The sequence below is a fragment of the Chionomys nivalis genome, chromosome 16 (genome assembly GCF_950005125.1).
Source record: "Chionomys nivalis chromosome 16, mChiNiv1.1, whole genome shotgun sequence".
NCBI classification, from domain to species: Eukaryota; Metazoa; Chordata; class Mammalia; order Rodentia; family Cricetidae; genus Chionomys; species Chionomys nivalis.
In genome coordinates this window covers 34,635,146-34,657,557 of record NC_080101.1, presented here as the reverse complement: position 1 = coordinate 34,657,557, position 22,412 = coordinate 34,635,146, and the positions used below count along the sequence as shown (strand labels likewise).

At 47.1% G+C, this 22,412-nt stretch overlaps 3 protein-coding genes across 8 annotated transcripts in view; 2 read left to right on the top strand and 1 right to left on the bottom strand.

The window, feature by feature from the left end:
• Mdn1 (midasin AAA ATPase 1) overlaps nucleotides 1–4,951 on the top strand; it is a 122,787-nt gene extending 117,836 nt beyond the window's left edge. For both annotated transcript variants that reach the window (XM_057790246.1, XM_057790247.1), the window contains 5 exons: nucleotides 550–623; nucleotides 1,066–1,180; nucleotides 1,913–1,976; nucleotides 3,020–3,162; nucleotides 3,716–4,951. In XM_057790246.1, coding sequence (XP_057646229.1) covers nucleotides 550–623; nucleotides 1,066–1,180; nucleotides 1,913–1,976; nucleotides 3,020–3,162; nucleotides 3,716–3,904 — 585 coding nt within the window. In that variant the 3' untranslated portion in view covers nucleotides 3,905–4,951. The remainder of the gene's footprint in view (nucleotides 1–549; nucleotides 624–1,065; nucleotides 1,181–1,912; nucleotides 1,977–3,019; nucleotides 3,163–3,715) is intronic.
• Nucleotides 4,952–9,879: 4,928 nt separating this feature from the next.
• Nucleotides 9,880–18,230, top strand: Lyrm2 (LYR motif containing 2). 2 transcript variants are annotated; one of them, XR_009058422.1, is made up of 4 exons: nucleotides 9,880–9,937; nucleotides 10,189–10,329; nucleotides 10,901–11,158; nucleotides 18,161–18,230. XR_009058422.1 is itself a non-coding variant. In XM_057790912.1 (3 exons), the coding sequence occupies exons 1-3, from the start codon at nucleotides 9,893–9,895 to the stop codon at nucleotides 10,979–10,981; spliced, it is 267 nt and encodes an 88-aa protein (XP_057646895.1). In that variant the 5' UTR covers nucleotides 9,880–9,892; the 3' UTR covers nucleotides 10,982–17,980. The 2 variants fall into 2 exon arrangements, 1 of the variants encoding a protein (XP_057646895.1); XM_057790912.1 differs by lacking the exon at nucleotides 18,161–18,230 and having other exon boundaries at nucleotides 10,901–17,980.
• The window catches only part of Ankrd6 (ankyrin repeat domain 6), a 125,048-nt gene continuing 120,767 nt past the window's right edge, over nucleotides 18,132–22,412 (bottom strand). For all 4 annotated transcript variants that reach the window (XM_057790908.1, XM_057790909.1, XM_057790907.1 and 1 more), the window contains exons 15-16: nucleotides 21,893–22,019; nucleotides 18,132–20,827 (exon numbers count right to left, since the gene is read on the bottom strand). In XM_057790908.1, coding sequence (XP_057646891.1) covers nucleotides 20,283–20,827; nucleotides 21,893–22,019 — 672 coding nt within the window. In that variant the 3' untranslated portion in view covers nucleotides 18,132–20,282. The remainder of the gene's footprint in view (nucleotides 20,828–21,892; nucleotides 22,020–22,412) is intronic.

Sequence of the window (22,412 nt, the reverse complement as noted above, 5' to 3'; positions counted from 1 at the left end):
ACAGAGCAGGGCAGGACTCAGCCGAAAGACCCTGGTGATAACATTTCCAGCTCAGTTCTATAGTTAGACTATATACATGAGAATGAATTTAAGCTGTTTTAAGTTTACTTACATATGAAAGATTTTATGAACCTGGCAGTGATAATGCACACCTTTAATCCCAGCTCTCAACACTTGGGAGGCAGAGGCAAGTTCAAGGCCTCTGGCTTGAAGTCACAGAGCAAGTTCCAGGACAGGCTCCAAAGCTATACAAAGCAACCGTGTCTGGGGGGGGGCAGGGAAGATTTTATGTAGTCTCTGCTGTGGAAAGAAAGAAAAGTTGCATTTATGAAATAGTATAGCAAGCAAACCATTCCTATCAGTGTGATGCATTGGAGTTGAAGCATCTACAATACAGAGGAGAGTCTGGGGGGGCACTCCAGCCTGGGGGGGGGGTGTATGCCATTTTGGGAGTGTTGTTCACTGTTTGCCATACAAAAAAAAATAATGTTTTGTGACATCTTAAAGCAAACTGGTTTGATGCCTTCAACTCTCTCTTCTTCTTCATAGCTTGCGTTTGAGTCTCTGGCTGTGATTGGTAATGCGCTAACCCTCCTGGAAGTGGGTCAGATTGCTGTGTGCAGGTAATGTTGCCTTTTAAAGCCTTTTTAAATTATATGTGTATTGGTGTTTGCCTTTTTGTATGGCTGTGCATCAAATATGCATGCAATAGCCTTGGAAGCCAGGAGAGGCGCTGGATTCCCTGAACTGGATTTATATGCATTTGTGATGGCGGGGCCAAACCTGGGTCTCCTGAAAGAGGTGCTCTTTAACCTCTTTGCTTAACCACTGAGCCGTCTTTGAGAAAGGGTTTCTTGTCCTGGCTGTCCTTGAACTCACTTTGTAAACTAGGCTGCCCTCAAACTCTGCCTCTGCTTCCCGAGTGCTGGGATTAAAGATATGTGCCGCCACCGCCTGGATCTAACATTGCCTTTTAATCCCAGTGGGGAAATCCTGTTTCTAGCCTTTATTGATTTGATCACATGACTGGGGAAAAGTCATTTTGTATCTGGTTTTCTTTTCCAGTTTTGGAGAGTCAGTAAAGCTGTTGCACCCATTCCACGAGCAGTTCGGTGATTCTTCTGGGTCTCAGATTCTGCGGCTCTGCAAATTCCAACAGAGGAAGACTAAGATTGCTCAGGTATTCTCATGAAGTCAGTATTTGTTTGCATGAATTCTAAAGCTGGGGCATGGAGAGATGGCTCAGCAGTTAGAAGGACTGGTTAGAGGTCCTTGGTTCAGTTCCCAGCAACTACGTGTTGGCTCACAACCATCTATAGTGGGATCTGATAGTGGTGTAAATGCAGATAGAAGATAGAGCACTCATACTTTTTTTTTTTAATCTAAAGCTGATGTTAAGAGACACCAATTTTTAGAAACCCGTATCTGCCTTCTGGAATTAGAACAGGTAGTTTGGCAACCTCAATCTGTTGCCTTGGCATTCTTTAGCCAGGATATGGTTCCTTTTCCTCGGTCCTCAAAGATCATTGACATTAGCACAGTTGAGTTCTTGCCCAGTGCTGCCCATGCTCTCTCCATTAAGATAAAATGATGGCGAGCAAAGCTAGGGATTCCTAAGAAGATGAAACACAGCCTCTGTCCTTGCTCTCAGTCTGCCTTCTATTTTGTTCAGCAGCTTTATTTTCTTGCTTTTCTTGAAAGAAGGAAACTGTTGGCTTTCATATTTTCGTCATCTTTCTCCCTTTGGAGTGTTTAGGGCACTAATAGTGACTAGCAAGTGGCAGTCTCTGTACAAAGCACGCCGGTGCTCGGTGGGAAGTGCTGCACAGTACGAGGACAGACTGTGTCAGGTGCCACGGGGATCTCTGTGGCTAGGAAGGGGGTACCAGTAATCTGTGCTGCTTCTGTTTAGTTTCTAGAGTCTGCAGCCAAAATGTTTGCAGCTGCCCAGAAGCTATCCCAGAACGCCAGTCCAGGTGAGCCACCATCTTCCCTCTGCTAACAAATGACTGCTCTCCTCTCTCTGCCCATCACCATCTTTCTTGTTTTTAATTGGTGGGTGTGTGTATGTGTGTAGGTGCGTGTGTGCACAAGCCCAAGGTTGACACTGGGAGTCTTCCTTGATCATGCTGTTTGTCCGTTTGTTTGTTTGTTTATTTATTTGAGACAGGGTCTTTCACTGAACCCGGAATTCCCAGTGAGACCCCATCAGACCCCAGGCTTCCTCCGGTCTCTTTCGCTCCAGGATTGGGATTACAGGCGTTCATTGTCACGCCTGACTTTGATGTGGGTGCTGGGAACCCTAAGTCAGGTCCATGCTTGCATAACATCATTTATCATTTTACCAACTGAGCCATCTCCTGAGTCCCTCCAACCCCCAGCCCCCATCACCTTTTATATATATATATATATATATATATAATCATTCTCTATAGGAAAAAAACAAATGGACTCAATGAGAATTATTTAGCCAAGCAGTGGTGGCACATGCCTTTAATCCCAGAGATTCAGAGGCAAGTGGATCTTTGTGAGTTCGAGGCCAGCCTGATCTACAGAGTGAGTTCTAGTACAGCCAGGAGGACTACACAGAGAAACCCTATCTTCTTTTTTTTTTTTTTTTGGTTTTTCGAGACAGGGTTTCTCTGTGGTTTTGGAGCCTGTCCTGGAACTAGCTCTTGTAGACCAGGCTGGTCTCGAACTCACAGCCTGCCTCTGCCTCCCGAGTGCTGGGATTAAAGGCGTGTGCCACCACCGCCCAGCCTGAGAAACCCTATTTTTAAAAAAAGAAATCATTTGCTTCTCAGTTGAAGTTGATGTAAATTTGACCCTCCCTGGAGCACTAATAGAAGAGTCTGCAGTACCGGTCAGCTGAGTGTCTAACTTGTCTGAATCTAGGCCTCTCGCGTGTGTGCAGAATGTGGCAGTTCCAGGTATCTGTTTGCTTAGTGGGCCCGCAGATGGTTTTCAGTTGTTTAATGGGCTTCCCTTTCCCTTCCTCCTCCAATTGCGGCTTCTGCAGAGATTGCACAACTACTCCTCATAGTTTCTGATGGACGAGGCCTTTTCCTCGAAGGCAAAGATAGAGTCCTGGCGGCAGTCCAGGCTGCCCAGAATGCCAACATCTTCGTCATTTTTGTTGTGTTGGATAATCCCAATTCACGGGTGAGTGCTCGCCGAAAGCCGTGATTCTGCAGATAAAGGGGCCCTTGAACTTGCTCTAACATATGGCTGAGGCTCTGTCATCCGGGGGCTGGTGCTTTGCGCACTTTCCTTCATTCAGCCTCACATAGTGCAGAGCATCCTGCACAATACTGAAAAAGATAGGTCGTGAGTAGGAGAGCAGAGGTTCACAGACTCCAAAGCCTCTGGCGTATAGTTTTCCTCTGTGTGAAAGTGTGGTGCTTGTCAAAGAGACCAGCCTTTCCCATAGCATCCCAGCAGCTGGCAGACTTGGTCTGAAGACGCATGTAGCTCCTGGCCAGCAAGGAGAGTGGGATGTCGCCGTAGAGCATGGAGACACCGCTGCAAGGAAAGCGGTTTGTTCTTTCTTCTCTTTCTTGAACTGCTCCTTGTCCCAGAAGGAGCTGCCTTCTTCATAAATGTTTTAGACATTTCTCTTATGTAGGAATAAAAGTTTGTCAACTAGCAAGGTCACCAATGAACTAGTCAAAGATCTGATTAATTTTTCCTATTCCCAAATGTCTTTTGTTAACAGGATTCTATCTTGGACATTAAAGTACCAATATTTAAAGGACCTGGAGAGATGCCCGAAATCCGATCTTACATGGAAGAGTTCCCATTTCCTTTTTACATCATTCTTCGAGATGTGAATGCCCTTCCTGAGACCCTCAGTGATGCCCTGAGGCAGTGGTTTGAGCTGGTGACAGCATCTGACCACTCTTAGAGCAGAAACAGTTTATAGTGAGCTCGTGATCACAGCATCTTCCCTCAGCGCTCCCTTTGGACAACTGTTTGTGAACTCCGCGCTCTGATACTACTTCACCTTGGATCTGTTTTTTTTTTTTTAATGTATCCAGCAGTTGTTTAAAAAAAAAAATTGCACTATACATTTGTATTTACAACGTAGCAGAGCTTAGCGGAGCTCTCGACCTCCTGCTGTGCTGAGCACAGAAGGCTCTAAGTGGTACCAGGGCTCATGACTAGGGACCAGCTAGAGGTCACACTACCCCAGTCCAGCCACCTGTTTTCCTCTGGCAGTGACCTCAACCCCCTTCTTGAGGAAATGCTTCCAGGGGCATGGGACTGCATTCTCTGCAGGTCCTTTGGAGGAAGGTCCCTGCCTTAAGCTTACAGGTAGAACCCCTTGATTGGTCCTTCTTATCCTGCATATAAAGCAGGAAACATAGCAGGGATGTTCTCAGCAAAGATGATCATAGAACAGTACAGAAATTGCAGCAGCTGTTTGTGCCCTCCACAGCGGCTGCACGGGAGACTATGCAATAATGGGAAGGCGACTGCCATAGCCCCTTGCTGTAATTTATTTCTTTAGCCACCCTTCCCCAGTGTTAAGAGGAAGAGCTATCCCTATACTGCTTTCAAGCTACCCTGAGCCAGTCGGCCTCTCTGTGGAGAGGAGTAAAAGAACGCCGTATCCACAAGAGCCAAACAGTTCTGTCTTCCCTCACTCACACAGAACACAGTTGTGTTGGGTTTTGTTTGTTGGGGGATGGGGCAGTTTTCCTTGGCCAGAGAGCAGTGTTTGAATACTTGAAATCATGTTCTGTGTTGTATTTAACTGTCTGTAGGTGTTGTGCTGTGCGTCTGTCTCCATGTCTTTGTGCAGCTCACACTGCAGTGTGTTCACCCTTATGTGCTGGTCATCACAGGCAGATGCTCACTGCTTAGCCAAGTGTCCTGAAGCATGTACTTAGGTTATTTTTTACTCAAACGCTATGCAGCTTATATTCTAAAAACTATTAAATAATTGTTGAGTTAATCTTTGATCGTTTTTTTTTAACTTTTATTGGTTCTTTGAGGATTTCACATTATGCATCCCAAATCCCAATCTCACCATCTCCCTGCCCCCCCCCGTTCTTCCCGTCGTCTTTGCAACCCCCCTCCAAAAAAAAAAAAATAATAATTAAAAAAAAACAAAGAAAAAAAAAAAGAGAGACTCTTGTCATGGAAACTGTGATGTGACCTAGTGAGTCACAATTCGCCTGGAGCCATTCATGAGTCTCTGGTTTAGGCACCAGATCAATGGTTTCCGCTCTGCCATCAATAGGCAACTCACTGGGGCTCCTCTTGGATATCCTGTCGTCCTGTGTTGTGGAGATTCTAATGTTTTGGATCTGTAGGTTCATCCCCTTCACATGTTTATAGATAAGGTGGATGTTGGGGTCGACCGACTCACAGCTCTGGTTCTTGACCTGGGTGTCACTGGCTTGGTTAGCCTGAAAGCTCTCCTCCGTTGTCAGCATCAGAGCGAACTCCAGCGCTGCCTTAGCCAGCCCACCCAGTGCAGCCTGCAGTGAGAAGTGGGTCAGGTCTGGCTCGCCCACACTCACACCAACCAGGCACGGTGCAGTGTCCTCTCTTCAACTGCTGTAAGAGGCATAGGAGATGGGTGGGGTCACCTGCACCATCGCCCACAGGATCAGCTCTGGTGTACTGCCCAGTTTCCCACGTGATGCAGCCAGTGAGGGAAAGGGCCAGTTCTCCAACTCTCATCGTCATAGGGCCAGTTCTTTTGCCTGCTATGGGTAGCAAGTTATTGAAATTTCCCTCACCCATGCTAACACATGGCAGATGAGGGGGAGGGTATCGGCTCTCCTGACAACAGGGTCAGCTTTAGTGTGTTGCCCAGGGAAGGTGCATGCCCGTGGTGAAGGGTAAGGGGAGATTGCATGCTACAGTATCCAGCAAGGGGCAGGGCCGGTACTCTGATCATTCTTAATGGAGTATGAGAAATAGGACGGCAGTTTAAAGAATTGATCCTCTCTGCCAATCAGACCATGCTAGCCCACAGACTTCTAGTTATACGGTAGTGGTTAGGCCTCGCTGTCCCGTGGTCCATAAGCTGCTGCATGCAGGCTTTGCAGCAGAGGGAAAAGGTAAGTTGGCGGAACCAAGTGTGGTATAGATTGAGCTTTATGACATAACTCTTCACTGTGGTTGCACTGACCACAGTTCTGATCAACGTGTGTAGCTAAGGAGGGGCCTCTCAAATCATGTCTGTGTGGAATGGTTTTTTTGTCCATAGGGTGGTTCCTTGGGTTTGGGACAGAATCCTGATGAACAGATGCCATTTCCACTTGGGTTGGCATGGCAAAGGGAATGATGAGCTTTTAGTCTCCCTCCTATCCCCAGCTACCTGGTCTGGCCAGGAAGGGAAGTTCTGATATTTCAGGGGTCAAGTGGCACAATCTGCACCTTGTCATCATCTAATCCAGCTTTCCCGTCTCCACAGCCTCACATTATGAAGGTCTGGAGGGGGGGAGGGGGTGCCGTGGTGCAGCACACACTTTGAATCTCGGCCCTTGAGAGGCAGAGGCAGGTAGGTCTGAGTTCCAGGATTACTTAGTATCAAAAGCCAGTAAAACTATTAAAGTACAGCAGGCTGATCGTTGGTGTTCTTGAGTAGTTAGTCATGGATCACAGTGGCAAGATGTCATTGTGTAATTTCAATTTGTGATATGTACATGTATGAGGTTAATCAGTATAATTGAAGAGACCACCAAGTATTATCATCCCTTGCTAACTGGCAGGGTCTGACTCTATTCAGATACCTGCTGGAGCTATGCTTGGGTAACAGGTTTTAAATATACTACTATATTCAAATCTTGTGTATTTGAAATATGCCATAGTCAATACACTGTATTCAAATGGTATATTCACACATACTGTTCTTTTTATGTTTTTTTTGTTTTATTTCCAAGACAGGGTTTCTCTGTATAATAGTACCAGAATTTGCTCTGTAGACCAGGCTGGCCTCAACTCACTGAGGTCTTACTGCCTCCGCCTCCCAAGTGCTGGGATTAAAGGTGTGCGCCACAACTGCCCGGCACACATACCATTTTTTTTTAATGTATACATTCTGTCTGCATGTATGCTTACAGGTTAGAAGAGGGCACCAGACCCTATTACAGATGGTTGTGAGCCATATGGTTGCTGGGAATTGAACTCAGGACCTTTGGAAGAGCAGCCAGTGCTCTTAACCTCTGAGCCATCTCTGCAGCCCCAAACATACCATTTTTTCTTGGCATTGTCTGTCTGTCTGTCTTTATACCATTACATAGTCCATAGTGAAGTTCTACCTGTGCCTCTCCTTTATACTTTATACTCCATCCAAATCCCAGCTAGTCATCTATCGAGCGTAACTTTTTCCCTTGGCCTCTGCAATTGGAGCTCTTTTAACTTCCAGCTGGACATCCCAACCAATTGTCTTTGCTTATTCCACTGCTTGCTACTTGTGACAGACACGTAGGCCTTCTCCAACTAAGAACCCCTTTCAGAAACAATGTGGGTACATAACCTGCTGGTTGTATTGTCACAACAAATGTTATCAGGTTCTCCTTGATAATGATGTCATTGTGGTTTTTGTCTTTAAAAATCCAGTACCCTGAGCTTTGGCACCGGGAGTTTATTTGGGACAAGAACCTACCCTCAGCCATCTTAGTGACACTGCATTGACCTTCCAAGTTTTCCTATCCAAAATATAAATCTTTGAGACAGGAAATACATGTCCATATGCCAATGCTGCCTGTGGATAGCATAACTGTTTGTAGAGGGAAAGAATGTGTAAATACCTGTTCTCCGTGCCTGATTCATAGGCCTAGCACTAGCTCTCAAAATTCCAACAAACATCTCCAGGTGATGTGGAGAGAAACAGCTCAGTGCCTTCTCAAGGGACAGAGAGAATAAGAATAAAATACTCTAATAAGAAACTACATCTGAGCCGGGCGGTGGTGGCGCACGCCTTTAATCCCAGCACTCGGGAGGCAGAGGCAGGTGGATCTCTGTGAGTTCGAGACCAGCCTGGTCTACAAGAGCTAGTTCCAGGACAGGCTCCAAAGCCACAGAGAAACCCTGTCTCGAAAAACCAAAAAAAAAAAAAAAAGAAAAGAAACTACATCTGCCAGACACCCAGTAAGGTAAATGGGTCAGGAAAACACTCTGACCCTGACTTGACCCCAAGACCAGGGCCAAGGACTTGAAATCCCACCAATCCCTGAGCTTGCCCCAGAATCAGGTCACAAAACCCCATCAACCCTAAACATCCCTGAGTGCCCCTCCTCCAAGAAGTCCTATATACAACCTCTGTGTTCCGTTTAGTTTGTTGTTTCTCATCATAGAGGCGCCGCCCTTCTGGATATCTCCCTCCCAGCAAATCTCTTAAGTGAGGCTTGCGCCGTGTGACCCTTGCACTCGAGCAGAGGCCATCTGGAACAACTTTCAAGGGGGCCAGGGTGAAGCTGCAGCACTTTGATGGGGAAACTTTCCCCCTAGCAGAGCAGAGCTCTAACCCTTTGCCAGACCTGAGCAGAGCAGTGGAACTCTGCTGGCCAGAGCAGAGTCGTTACACTTGCCCTCTGGAAACCTTCCCCACACCCAGCAAAGCTGCAAAGCTTACAGTGACTTTGTCGAATCCTTGACTCCCGACTGTCAGGATACTTTTCCATCCAAGCTCCAAAACTCACAGCTCCCCTTTCACTCCCCGTCAAAGCGAAATGGAATTTACGCATACTACTAGTTCAAGATCAAAACAAGCCTGATAGAGGCAGGGAGGGGAGCAGAGAAAAATGTAGAGCTCAATAAAAATCAATAATTAAAAAAAAAAGCCTGAACAGATTCAGACCCTAAAAGACTCTGTGGTCAAAAAGATTACCACCATGGCCAAGGAACGTTATGAATTATTATTATTTATTTATTTATTTTGGTTTTTTGAGACAGGGTTTCTCTGTAGCTTTGGAGCCTGTCCTGGAACTCACTCTGTAGACCAGGCTGGCCTCGAACTCACAGACCTGTCTCTGCCTCCTTGAGTGCCGGGATTAAAGGCGTGCGCCAGCACCGCTTGGTATGTAATGAATTATTTAATAAATGACCTTGAATTTTTAGTCTAGGGGCGGGAAAAGAACTTAGATCCACATCATGCCATTAATAAAAATAACTTGTAGACGAAGTAAATATATTTAAAGAAAGCTGGTCAGTGTGATACAGTTTTACAACAGCCTCCGGGAGGAGAAGATGAAACTGGAAAGTCTCGAAAGAAACAAGCATGCTAATGTAGAGTTAAAGCGGTTATAATTGTATAAAGAAAATTTCCGAGGGCCGCTGAAACGGCTCGGACAGTAAAGGTGCTTGCCACCAACCCTGATGCTTCAAGTGTGAGCCTCAAGCTCCCACAATAGAGAAAATCTGACAAAGCACATGGGGTTGAGCATCACTCATGATGCCTGTGAAGTCAACACTGAGAATTAAGAGTCCTGCATCTGGAGCTATTCTGCGCAGTTACATATAGGACACTGCGAGGTGTGTGGTGTGGGGGACAAAACAAAAAAGCCAGAGGCCCCATGAGTAGGAAAAATGCATGGAGCCGCAACGATCGACGTGGCTACCGGCTGAGGATAAAGCTCAGAGAAAAAGAAAAGCTTGCAGGATGCTAAGTAGAAACTGCTAGTTTAAACGCCGGTCTTTTCCGTTATACATATCAAGGGTGCTCAAAGAGATCACAATTTCTCTCCTCCGGTAAAACGCTTAAGCTCCTAGGTGACAAGTTCCTCGTGGCGTTGATGTTGGGTAAGACTCCAGCAGAAACACAAGCCTCAAGCGTCCGTCTCCTAGAAACCGGGCTCGCCCGCCTCCTACTTCCGCTTCCGTGGTCCCGTCAGCCCCAGGCTCCACTTCCGATCTTGCGCACCAGGCGGCTGCCATGGCGTCCTCCCGCTTGCCCCCCGGGGCGCTGACTCTGAAGCAGGTAACCCGGGTTCTCCCAGCCCTTAGGCTTCCGGCGCCCGCCTGGAGCGGTGTCGCCTGTGGTCTTTTGAGGCACTGTCCCTGAGACCTGGTTCCCACAGCCACCGCCACCTCGGCGTACAGCCTCCCGAGGGCGGATTGGTGTGCACTGCCCAAGCAAACCGCCGGGATGAGCTTTGGTTTTTGTCTTGTTTGCTGAGATGGAGCGGGCTGGTATTTAGTTGTAATTTGCTTTTCTCCTTCCCCGAGCAGTTCATGAGAAGGCAGCAAGTTCTCGTCCTCTACAGAAAGATCTTCCGAGCGATTAGGCAAGTTCCCAGTGAAGCTGACCGAAAGTACCTTCAGGACTGGGCCAGGGAAGAATTCAAAAGGAACAAAAGCGCCACAGAAGAGGTGAGAGCAAGGCCATACCGAGGCCGCGGCTCCTTTGTTGAACTTGTCAAGTTTAGCGGACATCTTGGGATATGCCAGTAAGGTGGTCCGTTTTGCTCACCGCCGATTGTTGTACAGCAGCAGCAGCTGGCTTGCGCTTCCCACTATTGGTTTCTTCCTTCCTTCCTTCCTTCCTTCCTTCCTTCCTTCCTTCCTTCCTTCCTTCCTTCCTTCCTTCTTTCTTTCTTTCTTTTTGGTTTTTCGAGACAGGGTTTCTCTGTGGTTTTGGAGCCTGTCCTGGAACTAGCTCTTGTACAGACCAGGCTGGTCTCGAACTCACAGAGATCCGCCTGCCTCTGCCTCTCAAGTGCTGGGATTAAAGGCATGCGCCACCATCGCCCGGCTCACTATTGGTTTCTTGCTAGGGGTTCTTTTGTGTGGGGATTGAATGCAGAGCCTTGGGCATGGTAAGCCCGCAGCTACAACCTGTAACCAGCCACTGTTGCTGCTTGAATGTAGCAGATAGGAGAATAGAACTGTGCCATGGTTAACCTGGTAAAAACCATGACCAGGTTTCCCCTTTCTTCTACAGGATACCATCCGAATGATGATTACTCAAGGCAATATGCAGCTAAAGGAATTAGAAAGGACACTCGCTTTAGCAAAGTCTTAACCGGAAGGTTTTCAGATCCCCATGCATTTTGCACGGGCTCAAAGCCACTGTCACAGAGGACCCACGGTAGCACAGGACAAGATGATTGTGTCAATCAAGCATACAAGTCAAGGCACTGACATTTCCACTGTGAGCTAGCGTGAAGATGGGCACTTGGAACTGTACACTCGGGTGAAGGTAAAACAGCAGACTGTTAGTTCTTGAAAAGGTAACTAGAGGGCTTGGTGAGATGGTGCCACGGATAAGGCTCTTGCTGCCAGGAACATGAGTTTGACCCCTGGACCTACATGGTGGAGGGAGAGAACCACTTCAGAAAGTTGTCTATCACATGGTCTTTGCGGCACAGAAACAAAACAAAACAGAGAGAAAAAAAATGTGATTAAAAATAAATAAAAGGCGACAGTTACCTTATACATTAGCAAGTCTAGGCTTTAATCATGAGAACTGAAACCACGCCTATAAAAAATATATACAGAATTCAGCATTTTTTTCTTTTGGTTTTTGATGCAGGTTTTCTCTTTGTAGACCAGGCTGGCCTCAAACCCAGAGATCCTCCTGCCTCTACCTCTTGAGTGCTCAGATTAAAGGTGTGCACCACCACCTTATGGGTTCCACCATTCTCCATGCTAACCAGATACTGGATTCAGAATATCCGTGAACAGATGCTTGGATATTTAAAATGTAGTGCGGTGTACGGTAAAATGTTATTTTGCAATAAAACGAGTGAAGAACTGCTCCATGCTCCCCGTGGGTGACCTTGATAACATTGTTAAGTTAGAGGAGCCAGCTGTAACAGAGCCTCTGCTTCCATGGTATTGCCTTAGACTAGGACAGAGCGTTCCCAGTGAATGGATAGGGCTTCTTGGAGGCATGTGGATGGCTTTACAACTCTGAATATTCTAAGACTATACTAACTTTGAGAATGTGGTTAGGTCCACAGACACCCTTGGTATAATAGAACGGGTATGCGGTGTAATTGTCAAGAGTCGATTTCTCCATTTGCTACAGGACACGTTCTAATGAATATGTTTATGATAAACACAATGTGTCAGGGTTTCTCTGTGTAGCCTTGGCTGTCCTGGAACTCGCTCTGTAGACCAGGCTGGCCTCGAACTCACAGAGATCCATCTGCCCCTGTCTTCCGAGTGCTGGGAGTAAAGGCGTGCGCCACCACTGCTGGGCAGTGTGTCCAAATGGTACGTCAGTTAGAACCAGATCTGCAGGTCTCATGCTTGAAGGTAAGGGTTACAGTTCAGGGAAGATACATGTTTTTGTTAGAAACAGGAGAGCTTTGTGCGTTTTCAGTGAACAGTTTAATGCTCTGTGCAGCATGTGCAGGTTTTGCTGTACCATCTTTAGACTAAGGGTATGGTGTGACCTCCCTACCTCAAACTGCAAAAACAAAACAGATATAGGACCGGCAGGGCACTGTCCTGGCTCTAGGAGATGCTCCACCACAGCGTCTCAACCTGAATGGCCCTCGCACAGGGGCCACATACCAGAAGGTTCCGTTAGCAAAATTACAGTCATGAGGTAGCAACTAAATATTACGGTTGGGGGTCCCCACAACATGTGGAACTGTATCAAGTGTGGCAGCATTAGGAAGGTTGAGAACCACTGATCTAGAACTTGGAAAGCCTGCTTTGCCCTTCAGGGTTGTGAAATTACTTTGTTCAGGTGTGCTACGGTTTCATGGCCAGAGCACTAAGACCTCAGAGCACCTGGAGCTTGGTTGGAAATGAAAGAGCTGAGAACATTGAAACAGCAAAAAGAGGAGGGAAGACTGGGCAGTTCTTTAACTCCTGCGCCTATCGTTCCTGTTAGAGTTATGGAACGTTTGAATTTGGAAGTGACTGCCTCTTCTGCTGCAGGCAACACATAAGGCAAAAGTCTAATTAGGCTTAAAGGTACAATTAGCAACAGCGAGCCAAATGGTCCTCTTCAGCTAGCCCTTGCTTACACCCTCAGGTAAAGGAACCTCCTGCAGCCCCAACTACTATGACTTCTAGAAGTAGGAAAGGGTCATGTCTTAAGGGTTTCTATTGCTGTTAAGAGACAACATGATCACGGCAACTCTACAAAGGAAAACATTTAATTGAGGTGATGGCTTACAGTTTCAGAGATTCAGTTCATTATCATGATGGGACATGGGAGCGTGTAGGCGGACGTGGTGCTGGAAAGGGAGCTGAGAGTTCTGCGTCTTTCAGGTATCAAGACAGATTCTTGGTATACTGCACTTCACAAATGGGAGAAAGAAATACCTCACAAAGTTGACATGGGGGCCTTGAGATAAAATTCATACACTGAGTGAACGATGTGGGAGTGGAAGCATGCTGAGGACTCTGATGCTGTCCCGCCCACAACAGGGACTCCAGACTGGGAACCTGACTACTCTATTATTGTGCTGGGTGCCAGGAAAGATGGTGCAAAATGTGCTTGACCTATGTGACCTGAGCACAGCGCCACCTCCTGGAGCCCTGGGGTCCCAAGCACAGTTCTGCTTGCGAGTGAGCTAACACCATGCTTTTCTAAGCCAATATACAGCCTGTGCAGACATGGCTAGCAACCATTTGTGAACAATTTGGGTTTTTGTTTGTGAAACCAGGTCTCCTGTTTTAATCCTCCACCTCCACCTACCAAGTGCCAGGATCGCAGATGTGAGCCACACTGCTTTCTGTGAACAGTCTTGAAGACCCCGTGTGGTCTGGTTGACATTTAAATTCAAATACAGACTCTGAGGAGGTCTAATATCTTGGAACTAAACAGCAGTCATGAGATGTGGATGCTGATGATGGTCCAAACTGGCTTACAGGGAACTCTTTAAAAGCGTATACAGCTGCCAATCATCCTAAGGCAAGCTGGGGTTCAATTTTGTTTCTCTGAACTTACTATGTAGCTCTGGCTGCCATAAAGTTAGAGATCTACCTGCCTCTGCCAAGTGCCGAGTATGTGCTACCACACCCTGCCTAATTATTTTTAGAGCAGACTAAACACTGTGGATGGAATTGTTTTCAGAGGGAAAGGTTAGTGCGGTACCCAGCTTTCCCTTCATCTCCAAAAGACAGGTCTACTTTGCTCACTCGGGTCCTCTGATTAGCCCCTCTGGCGAATAGGCCAAGGCTTGTTTGGCTTTTTGTGTGTGTGATTATTTTATGTGCATTGATGTTTTGCCTGCATGTGTGTGTGAGCGTGTGGATCCCTTAGAGCTATAGTTACAGTTGTAAGCTGCCATGTGAGTGCTAGGAATTGAACCTGGGTCACGAGGAGGGTCTTTCAGCAGTGTTTTCCTTGGGAACAGGGCCACAGTTGAGACGCTGGCCAGATGGAGCTGCTGGTGACGCTTTACTTATCCTGAATTCAGTTTATCTGGACTCAGGATTGTACAGCCTATCGACCATTCTGAGCGTCTCCTGTAAGGTTATCTGTTTGAATGTCAGACTCATACTTGTTCCTAGAACTTAATTGATTTTATGCACGTGAACCAACAACAATCCTGCTGTAGAGGCACACCTCTAATCCAGTACCCTGAGTTCTAGGCCAGCTAGATCTGCATAGTTGAAACCGTCTCAAAGGAGAGAGATTAACGAATGGGAGAAAGATTTCACACAAAAGCTTGTGTAACACGTAAGCGGCTGAAGCCAGTTTGCCCTGCATCACCTGTCTCCTCTAAAAGGGGCCGTCGGGTTGCACCTTTCAAACTCAGCAAGCACTGCTGTGGATGTGCCCGAACATCGGTCCATGGAAAGCGAGGAAAGTGGACATGAGCATCAGTTACACCAGCAGTGCGCTTGGGAGACCTGGGCCAGCAGAACTAAGGAAAAGGCCATTCTGAATGGAAGCTGCCTGTATCTGCCTTGGAAAAGGATTATTATAGAATCAGGCCCAGATTTAAAAAACAAAAGTCATCCTAATAAATCAGAGATCACAGGATTTAGGATTTTGAGAAATTATATTCGCATTAGATTTAGATTTTTAGGGAGTTAGAGAGATGGCTCAACAGTTAAGAGCATAGTACCCTTGAAGAGGACCCGAGTTCAGATCCCAGTACCCACATGGAGTGGCTTTGACTGCCTGTTACTCCAGCTCCAGGGGACCCAGAGCCAAGCAAGTACCTGCATGTAGCGAGCTGCATGAAGCCACACCTGATGGCAATGTAGAGAGCTGCATGGAGCCGCACCTGATGGTGCTGGCTCCCGCCCTCCGCGATCCCGAAAGCGAGTGCTCTCTGTGATAGTCAACTTCTAATATCAACTAGGCCTGACTTATGCTATTATCACGCAATGATTGTCAGCTGCTTGCATATGCGTGGACCTATGAGCAGTGCCCACCTGGCAGTCCAGGATTGGTAGCCCGGGGAAAGAGAGGAGAGAGAGAGAGGAAAAGAGAGGAGAGGGAGAAAGAGATTTTACAATTGTCAAAAGGTCCTGAATAAAACTGCAGTGAGAAGAGCTCCAGTGTTGCGCGTCCTCCTTGCTGGACGAGGGCGGCCGCGACAGTTGGTGGCCCGTACGGGGACAAGACAAGTGGTGCCGCGTACGGGGAACCTCCAAACCTCTCTCCGTGGAGCCCAGAACTTGCTGCAGTCAGGGGGTGCACCGGATATAATCCTCAGGTAAAGACTGGGGATCCGCGAAAAAAGCCGGTTTTCCGCTCTCGGCAATAGGAGAGTGGGGGTAAATAGGGCTGCGACTATAGCAGACGGATCAAAGTGAGAGCCACGACCAAAGTGGACGGTTTAAAATGAAAATAAAAGAATGGGATTTTAGAATGGGCGCTTCAACATCACACCTGATTTTTCTGGCTCTTAACGAGCTGTTAAGGAGCGCATTGGAAAAGTTTTTGACTGAATGTGACACAATTGCTCCTTGGTTTGCCATCTCTGGCAATCTTAATGTGTCATCCTGGGACAAGCTTGGTAGAGATCTGAATTTTGCTGCTGAACAAGGTACGCTAAGGAAGGGAGTTAGATTCATGTGGTTTGAATTACCGAGACCTCCTGAGTTTGCAGTGGAGAGTGAGCAGCTGCGGCTCCAAGGCCAAGCAGCATTGAGGGTCTGCGAGGCTGAAAATGGCAGTAAGAATGCAACGTCCCCGCTCAGCAGGAAGTAGCCAGACAGATTGACAATGCCCAAATTCCCTAAAACGTGTAAGTGGGGACCCTTCAATGGTTGCAGAGCAGCAAGCCTGCTTTCCTGAGTTCCGCTCCACTCCGTGCACCAGTCTGGACCCAGAACGAATGCAGCTGGGGCAGAAAGGCAGCTGGAGCAGAGCTTTGCTAGGTGGCTGTGGTGGAAGGCACATTGTCTCAGCAGTCGGTGCCTAGCCTGGCAGATGCCACAGCAGTGCTCAGAGTATCAGCAAACGCAACAACAAGTGCTGGAGCTGAGACAAGCTGGAGCACAGACCCCACAGGGCTGCCCGAGAACGCAGCGTAGCTGCAGGGCAAGGAAAGGCAATGGCAGTTTCAGGCTCTGCACGCTGCTGAAGAGTCAGCGACAGAGCGAATTTAAATCAAGAGACTGCCTTATTGTAGGAGCAGGTACCTGTGTGTACTGTTTTAGCCAAAGGGTTGGTAGAATACCATAGCCCAAATGGGAGGTTGGTCTAATGGTGATTGGGAACCCTACTGCTGGCAATCTCAACACCTGTTGTCATGGGCATTTATCTTTAAATCCTGTGTAAGATCAGACAACCCATGAGAATGCAGCATATGGTCACTTAGCAGAAGCAGGATCAGCTGAGCTGCTAGGGAAGCCAAAGAGGTGCACGAGGAGGTGTCGTCTTCCATGCACTCAGCTGACAAGAATGAATGTGCCACGGGGGTATGGCAGCTGGGGTATGTTAAGAGGCAAGTCCATACCCTAGTCTGTCAGACATTTCTATCCATCCGGGGCTGTGTGTGACCAGCATTCAATATGACTCATGCAGCTAATCTGTCTAAAGAATTGTCTAGATATCTTTTAGGTAATTGGTCTGGTGAATTCAAAAACTGGAAAAGCTGTGGATGACAATTGCGACTGCAGATTCCACACGCATGGATACCAGCCTGGCAGAAGGACTATCCTCCTGGATCACTCCATGGATCATCTGAAGGAGTGGGCGGGAGTAGGAGCCCTAACAGGCTTAATGGTGCTTGCCTCCCTGGTATGCCTGTGGTGCGTCTGTCACATAAGGGTTTCACAGCATCGCAATGCAGTTATGATCATTCAGGCCTTCACGGCCATTGAAGCAGGACAGTCTCCCCAAGTTTGGCTATCTTAAAAGAGATAGAAGCAAGCACAGGATGCGAGGCTTGCGCACTGCACTTGAGGTAAGCATACATCAGCCTCAAGAAGAGCAAGTCTGATTGCATGTGGGTTGGTGTCTAACTCCCACCTCTGTAAAAGGACACCGGACAGGTCTAGTGTTCTCTGGGTGGATGACACCTGGACGGACACTAGCACATGTTCCATTTTTAACAGAGATCAGACCTCTACTCTTGACTGTAGCTTTACAAAACAAAAAGGGGGAACTGTAGCGAGCTGCATGAAGCCACACCTGATGGCAATGTAGAGAGCTGCATGGAGCCGCACCTGATGGTGCTGGCTCCCGCCCTCCGCGATCCTGAAAGCGAGTGCTCTCTGTGATAATCAACTTCTAATATCAACTAGGCCTGACTTATGCTATTATCACGCAATGATTGTCAGCTGCTTGCATATGCGTGGACCTATAGAGAGAGAGAGAGAGCGCTCCTGAGAGAGAGCCTGCACCCAGTCATCCTTGCTGGACGAGGGGGGCCGCGACACCTGCACTCACGAGAGAGAGCTCCTGAGAGAGAGCCTGCACCCAGTCATCCTTGCTGGACGAGGGGGGCCGCGACACCTGCACTCACGTTCACGTGCCCACCCCCAACACACACGATTAAGCCTTTTTGATTACTATTTGCATTTACTGAAAATCAATTTGTTCTTGTATTTTTTAAAAGTGCTATCCTGTCTTGTGGTGTTAATATGCTTGCATTAACAACATTAAAGGATGCAAGACACCTGAAATTGACTTAGATGTATTTGCTCTAAGTAAGTAAAATGACTGGGTGCAGGCTCTCTCTCAGGAGCTCTTTGAGTGCCGTCAGCAGAACAAATGGCTATAAATAAGGAGTAGAGAACCAACAGAACTGAAAACAATGTTTAATGCTTGCAGGAAACACAAGTTCACGGTGAGAGAAACATTAGACAACATGCCTTTCACCAAAAATAAAATTTAAAAAAAGACACGTGAAAAGCCTGTTTTGGACTCCCCAAGTCAAAAACGATGCGAGGACTAAGACATCTATCACAGGTATTTAGTATACAGTATATTGGATGTGCTAACTCGTTTTTTTAAGGACATGAATAATGTACAACTTTACTGTTTTATGACTTTTTCCACAGCTGTTGACACTTTAGGCCTCTGTTTGAAGCACGACCTACATGAGAATACATGGTATAAACAGTGATTTGTCAAGGTGCGGCTGGGGTACTTGCTTCTTGTAGCACATGGCACAGGGGACAATGCACACCAGATCTGCAGTGCTGCACAACGCTAAGGAACAACGGCAACAAACCTAACCCTGGTGCTACAGACAAAATGTGATTGGCTATGGGGCTCACTCCTTTAACCCCAGACTTCAGGAGACCACCACAGTAAGATCATGAGTTCAAAGCCAGTCTAGGGGTACACAGTCAACCAACAACAAACACCCACCACTTTAGGAAGTCAGCCCTGTGGGTAAGGGGCTGACTGCCCTTATTCAGTAGCCTGGTCTCTATGCTTAATGACTTGACAAAATATCCAGTTCACAGTGATAAGCTGCCTGCTTCTGACGGGTAGGAGGTATATCATCAAAGTACAGCTACCAAGATACTCTGGTAGAGACCTGGTGTCCAATTACAGTTATTCTCTGCAGTTCTCAACAGGGATGTCTTGAGGTAAGAAATATTCTAATAGTGAAAATAACTCCTGCTCGGAGCATAACTCATCTCTTTAGTATTAGGCAGTTCCTGATAGTTTGGAGTGTAATAAGGAATGACCCTACAGGAGCAAGTGACATCTTGTTGGGAAAGGGTTGCACCTCTAAAGACACAGAGGATAGAGACAGGTCGGTCACATGAACTAGGACTCACTGGACTCTACTCAAAATACCTGTCATGTTTACAGGAATGTCTGTATTCATGGATTGTCACTAGAAGGAAAAACAAAAACTTGGCTTGACAAAGGGCTAACTACACAATTCCTGAAATATCATCACTTCTCTTTGGCTCAATGAACAGCATTTTAGTCACAATTCATGGTCAGTAGGTTTTAGGCTTAGAGAAACAACTGAATTTTCTGTACATATGTAGAGCACGTGGAGACTGATATAATCCATGATCCAAAAGATTACAAGAGAAACCCAAGGTCTTGACCGAGATATCTTCACCTCCTCGGTCTCTGGTACGTTTCATTCAGTAAACAAGAAAAGCCTTCTGATGTCGAGTTAGTCAATTTTTTACCTTGATGTTCTTCAGTGAGAGAAGTCAATTAGAAATTAAACCTCCGTGAAATTCCTTTAATTGTTTACAAAATACAGAACAAAAGTCTTGTATTCAGAAAGGTAGTCTAAGGAACTGGCTGGAGTTGTTTCATGAATTTTTTTCTAACAGTCTCAATTATTTTGACTAAAAACACAGTATCTGACCAATGGTTTAAACTTTTCTCATTTGATAAACATTTTCAGTCAGCATTACTCCTTATTTACACGAACTTTAAAATTATTTTAAGACATACTGGACACTGAGATCATTAAAATGTATTTCCCCTCAAAATCTGAAAGATTTTCACCCAGTTAAAAGATGAGCATTTTGAGAGTTACAGGGGAGAAAGAAGGCTTCCTGCATCTGAGTCCTGGCTCTGCTGGGACCGTCCAGGCACAGCTGCATCTGAGCCCTGGCTCTGCTGGGACCGTCCAGGCACAGCAGGCGTGTTGACGTGGATACGAATGACTACTTGTAGAGTTCCCAGAGAGTAATCTTTGCTCCTAACACATTTCATGTCACTAAATCACAGACTTAGGCACACACCTTCTCTTGGGGTGGTTTGCTAAGGTTTAGAATTAGGAGTGAGACCTGCAACTCCTCATGCTTCCCAGGCTTCAGTGTAACTTGAGAGCACAGAAGCACGTGTCCACAGCAGATTGGTGACTCCAAGGGGCAGTTCCACCTTGTTCACAATCCCTCGCTCCCGGGACAGTTACTTCCCCGTTACCAAGCCAGAAGTCTCGTTGCTTCCCCTCAGGGTCTGGGTTTTACTTCTGCACCTTTGTCCGCAGCTTGGCAAGCTCCTCTTCCAGGCTTCTGATGTGCTCCTTCAGGGTGGCCTCGTCTTGTTGGGCTTTCTGACTGGCTTGATTTCGTGCTTCTTCGATTTTCCGTTCATACCATTTTTCCATCTGGGTAGAAACGGCCTCAAAAAAATACTGGGTTAGCTCCAGGGCTTGTGAGGCATCTCGGACATCGCCGCCCACTGCTGAGGACTGCTGCCCACAGGGGCTGCTGGCCGTGGGCTGCTGGCCTCGATGCTTGGTCTGCCCACTTCTGCCAGACTTCTTGGTTTGAGTGCCTCTGTTGACACAGAACCCAGTCTGCTGATCACACTTGGGAGCCCCATTCAGGGGGCAGGGGGCTGCTGGGGCCTTGACCTTCCTCAACCGGGAGCCTGTGCCTTCAGAGGGAAGCAGCTCCTGCTGCTGTCTCTGGGCAGCCGTGGCACCAAGTGCCTTCTCCTTGGGCCTCACAACCTGAGAGGAGCTGTTGGAAGCTGCCGATGGCCCTCCAGCTACCGCTGGTTGATCTACAAAGGAGAAACAAGTGTCAGCATGTCCTTATTTAGTCACAGATTTGGGGTCTCACTTGAGAGTCCTGGGGTTCTCAGAGCCTCAGCCTTTCTAGGCACCCCCTACCCCCCCTCTGAGCTTCTTTCAATCTTTTTCCTCCCTTTCTCATTCCTTCCCACTTTTTCTCCAGGATTCTCATCTTAGTTCAGCAGGGCTCTTGGATTCTTGGATTCTGTGTTAGCCACAGGAAGAGCATATAGGGTAGATTTCTGGCCTTGCTTTATCCTGTTTTGTCTGCCCTAGAAAGCTCTGGGTCTTGTTTCTAATGCCTAGGAAGACAAAACTTACAAAGTGTCTCCACACAGAAAGAGTGCTGATCTACGAGGGGGAATATGCCCATACTCTTCATTTCTGGGACATAAAACTATATACCAGTTTGGTTTTTGGACCTTTTCTTTGCTTGCTTGAGACTAGGTCTCACTATATCATCCTGAACTCACAGAGATCCACCTGCCACTGCTTCCTAAATACTGAGGTTAAAGGCGGGTGCTAGCCCACACCCCACCAGCTAACCTAAGTGCTGAGGTTAAAGGCGGGTGCTAGCCCACCCACCACCAGCAACTCTTTTTGAGGGGGAATGATTTTCGGGGTACAGCAGAGTTGAGAGGAAGGCAAGGCTGTGGGCACAGTTTCTTCACTAATGGTTGATGTGTGAGCCCGGCCCACTGTGAGAGCTGTTACCCTGGGTGACTGGTCCTGGGGTGTAGGAGAAAGCAAGCCAAGTAAGCTATGAAGAGCAAGTCTGTGAGCAGTATCTTCTTCACACTCTGTCTCAGTGCCTGTCTCCAGGTTCCTGCCTCGAGTTCCTACCCTGGATTGTGACCTGGGATGTTTAAGCCAAATAAACACTTTCTTCAGCAGGCTGCTTTTGGTCATGGTCTTTATCCCTTGTTTTATTCCTTGCTCTCACGAGTCTGGATACGCCGTGCTTCCTAACATCCGACCTCACTGTGTTTGCTGCAGCTCTGCTCTATGGACAATGTTCAGATCAGGGAGGACAGGGAGTGTGGTGAGTGGGTCACCTGGAGAGGAGTCACAAGGAGATGGTGTAGATTTAGCTCTACAGGTTCGAGACTCTCCAGAAAGCCTCAGCTCCAGATTCTGGATCTTCAACATGCACCAGGCTTTTAATTCGTCCACCAAGGACATCTGAAATCACAAATACAAGATTGAATTTGATATGGCTTATGAATTAAATCATCAAGAATGAACTTTTGGGGGGCTGAAGAGGCAGACTGTCTCCTAGAGGACCCAAGTTTTATTCCCAGCACCCACACATCAGTTCATAGCCACTTACAGTCTAACTCCAGTCCTGGGGACCCAAGGGCACCAGGCACCCACAAGGTGCATAGACACACATGTAGACAAAACACCCACACATACAAATAAAATAATATTTAAAAAATTATTTTAAAAGGTGTATTTCAAGGGCTGGTAAGATGGCTCAGTGTTGAAAACGCTGGCAGCCAAGTCTGAAGACCTCAGTTCAATCTCCAGAACCCACGAGACAGGAGGAGAGAACTGGCTTCCTCAAGTTGTCCT

Coding starts and splice junctions, on each gene's coding strand:
- Lyrm2 (XM_057790912.1), top strand. CDS start 9,893: ATGGCGTCCTCCCGCTTGCCCCCCGGGGCGCTGACTCTGAAGCAG. Junction 9,938..10,188: donor GGGCGCTGACTCTGAAGCAG/GTAACCCGGGTT, acceptor TTCCCCGAGCAG/TTCATGAGAAGGCAGCAAGT. Junction 10,330..10,900: donor ACAAAAGCGCCACAGAAGAG/GTGAGAGCAAGG, acceptor TTTCTTCTACAG/GATACCATCCGAATGATGAT.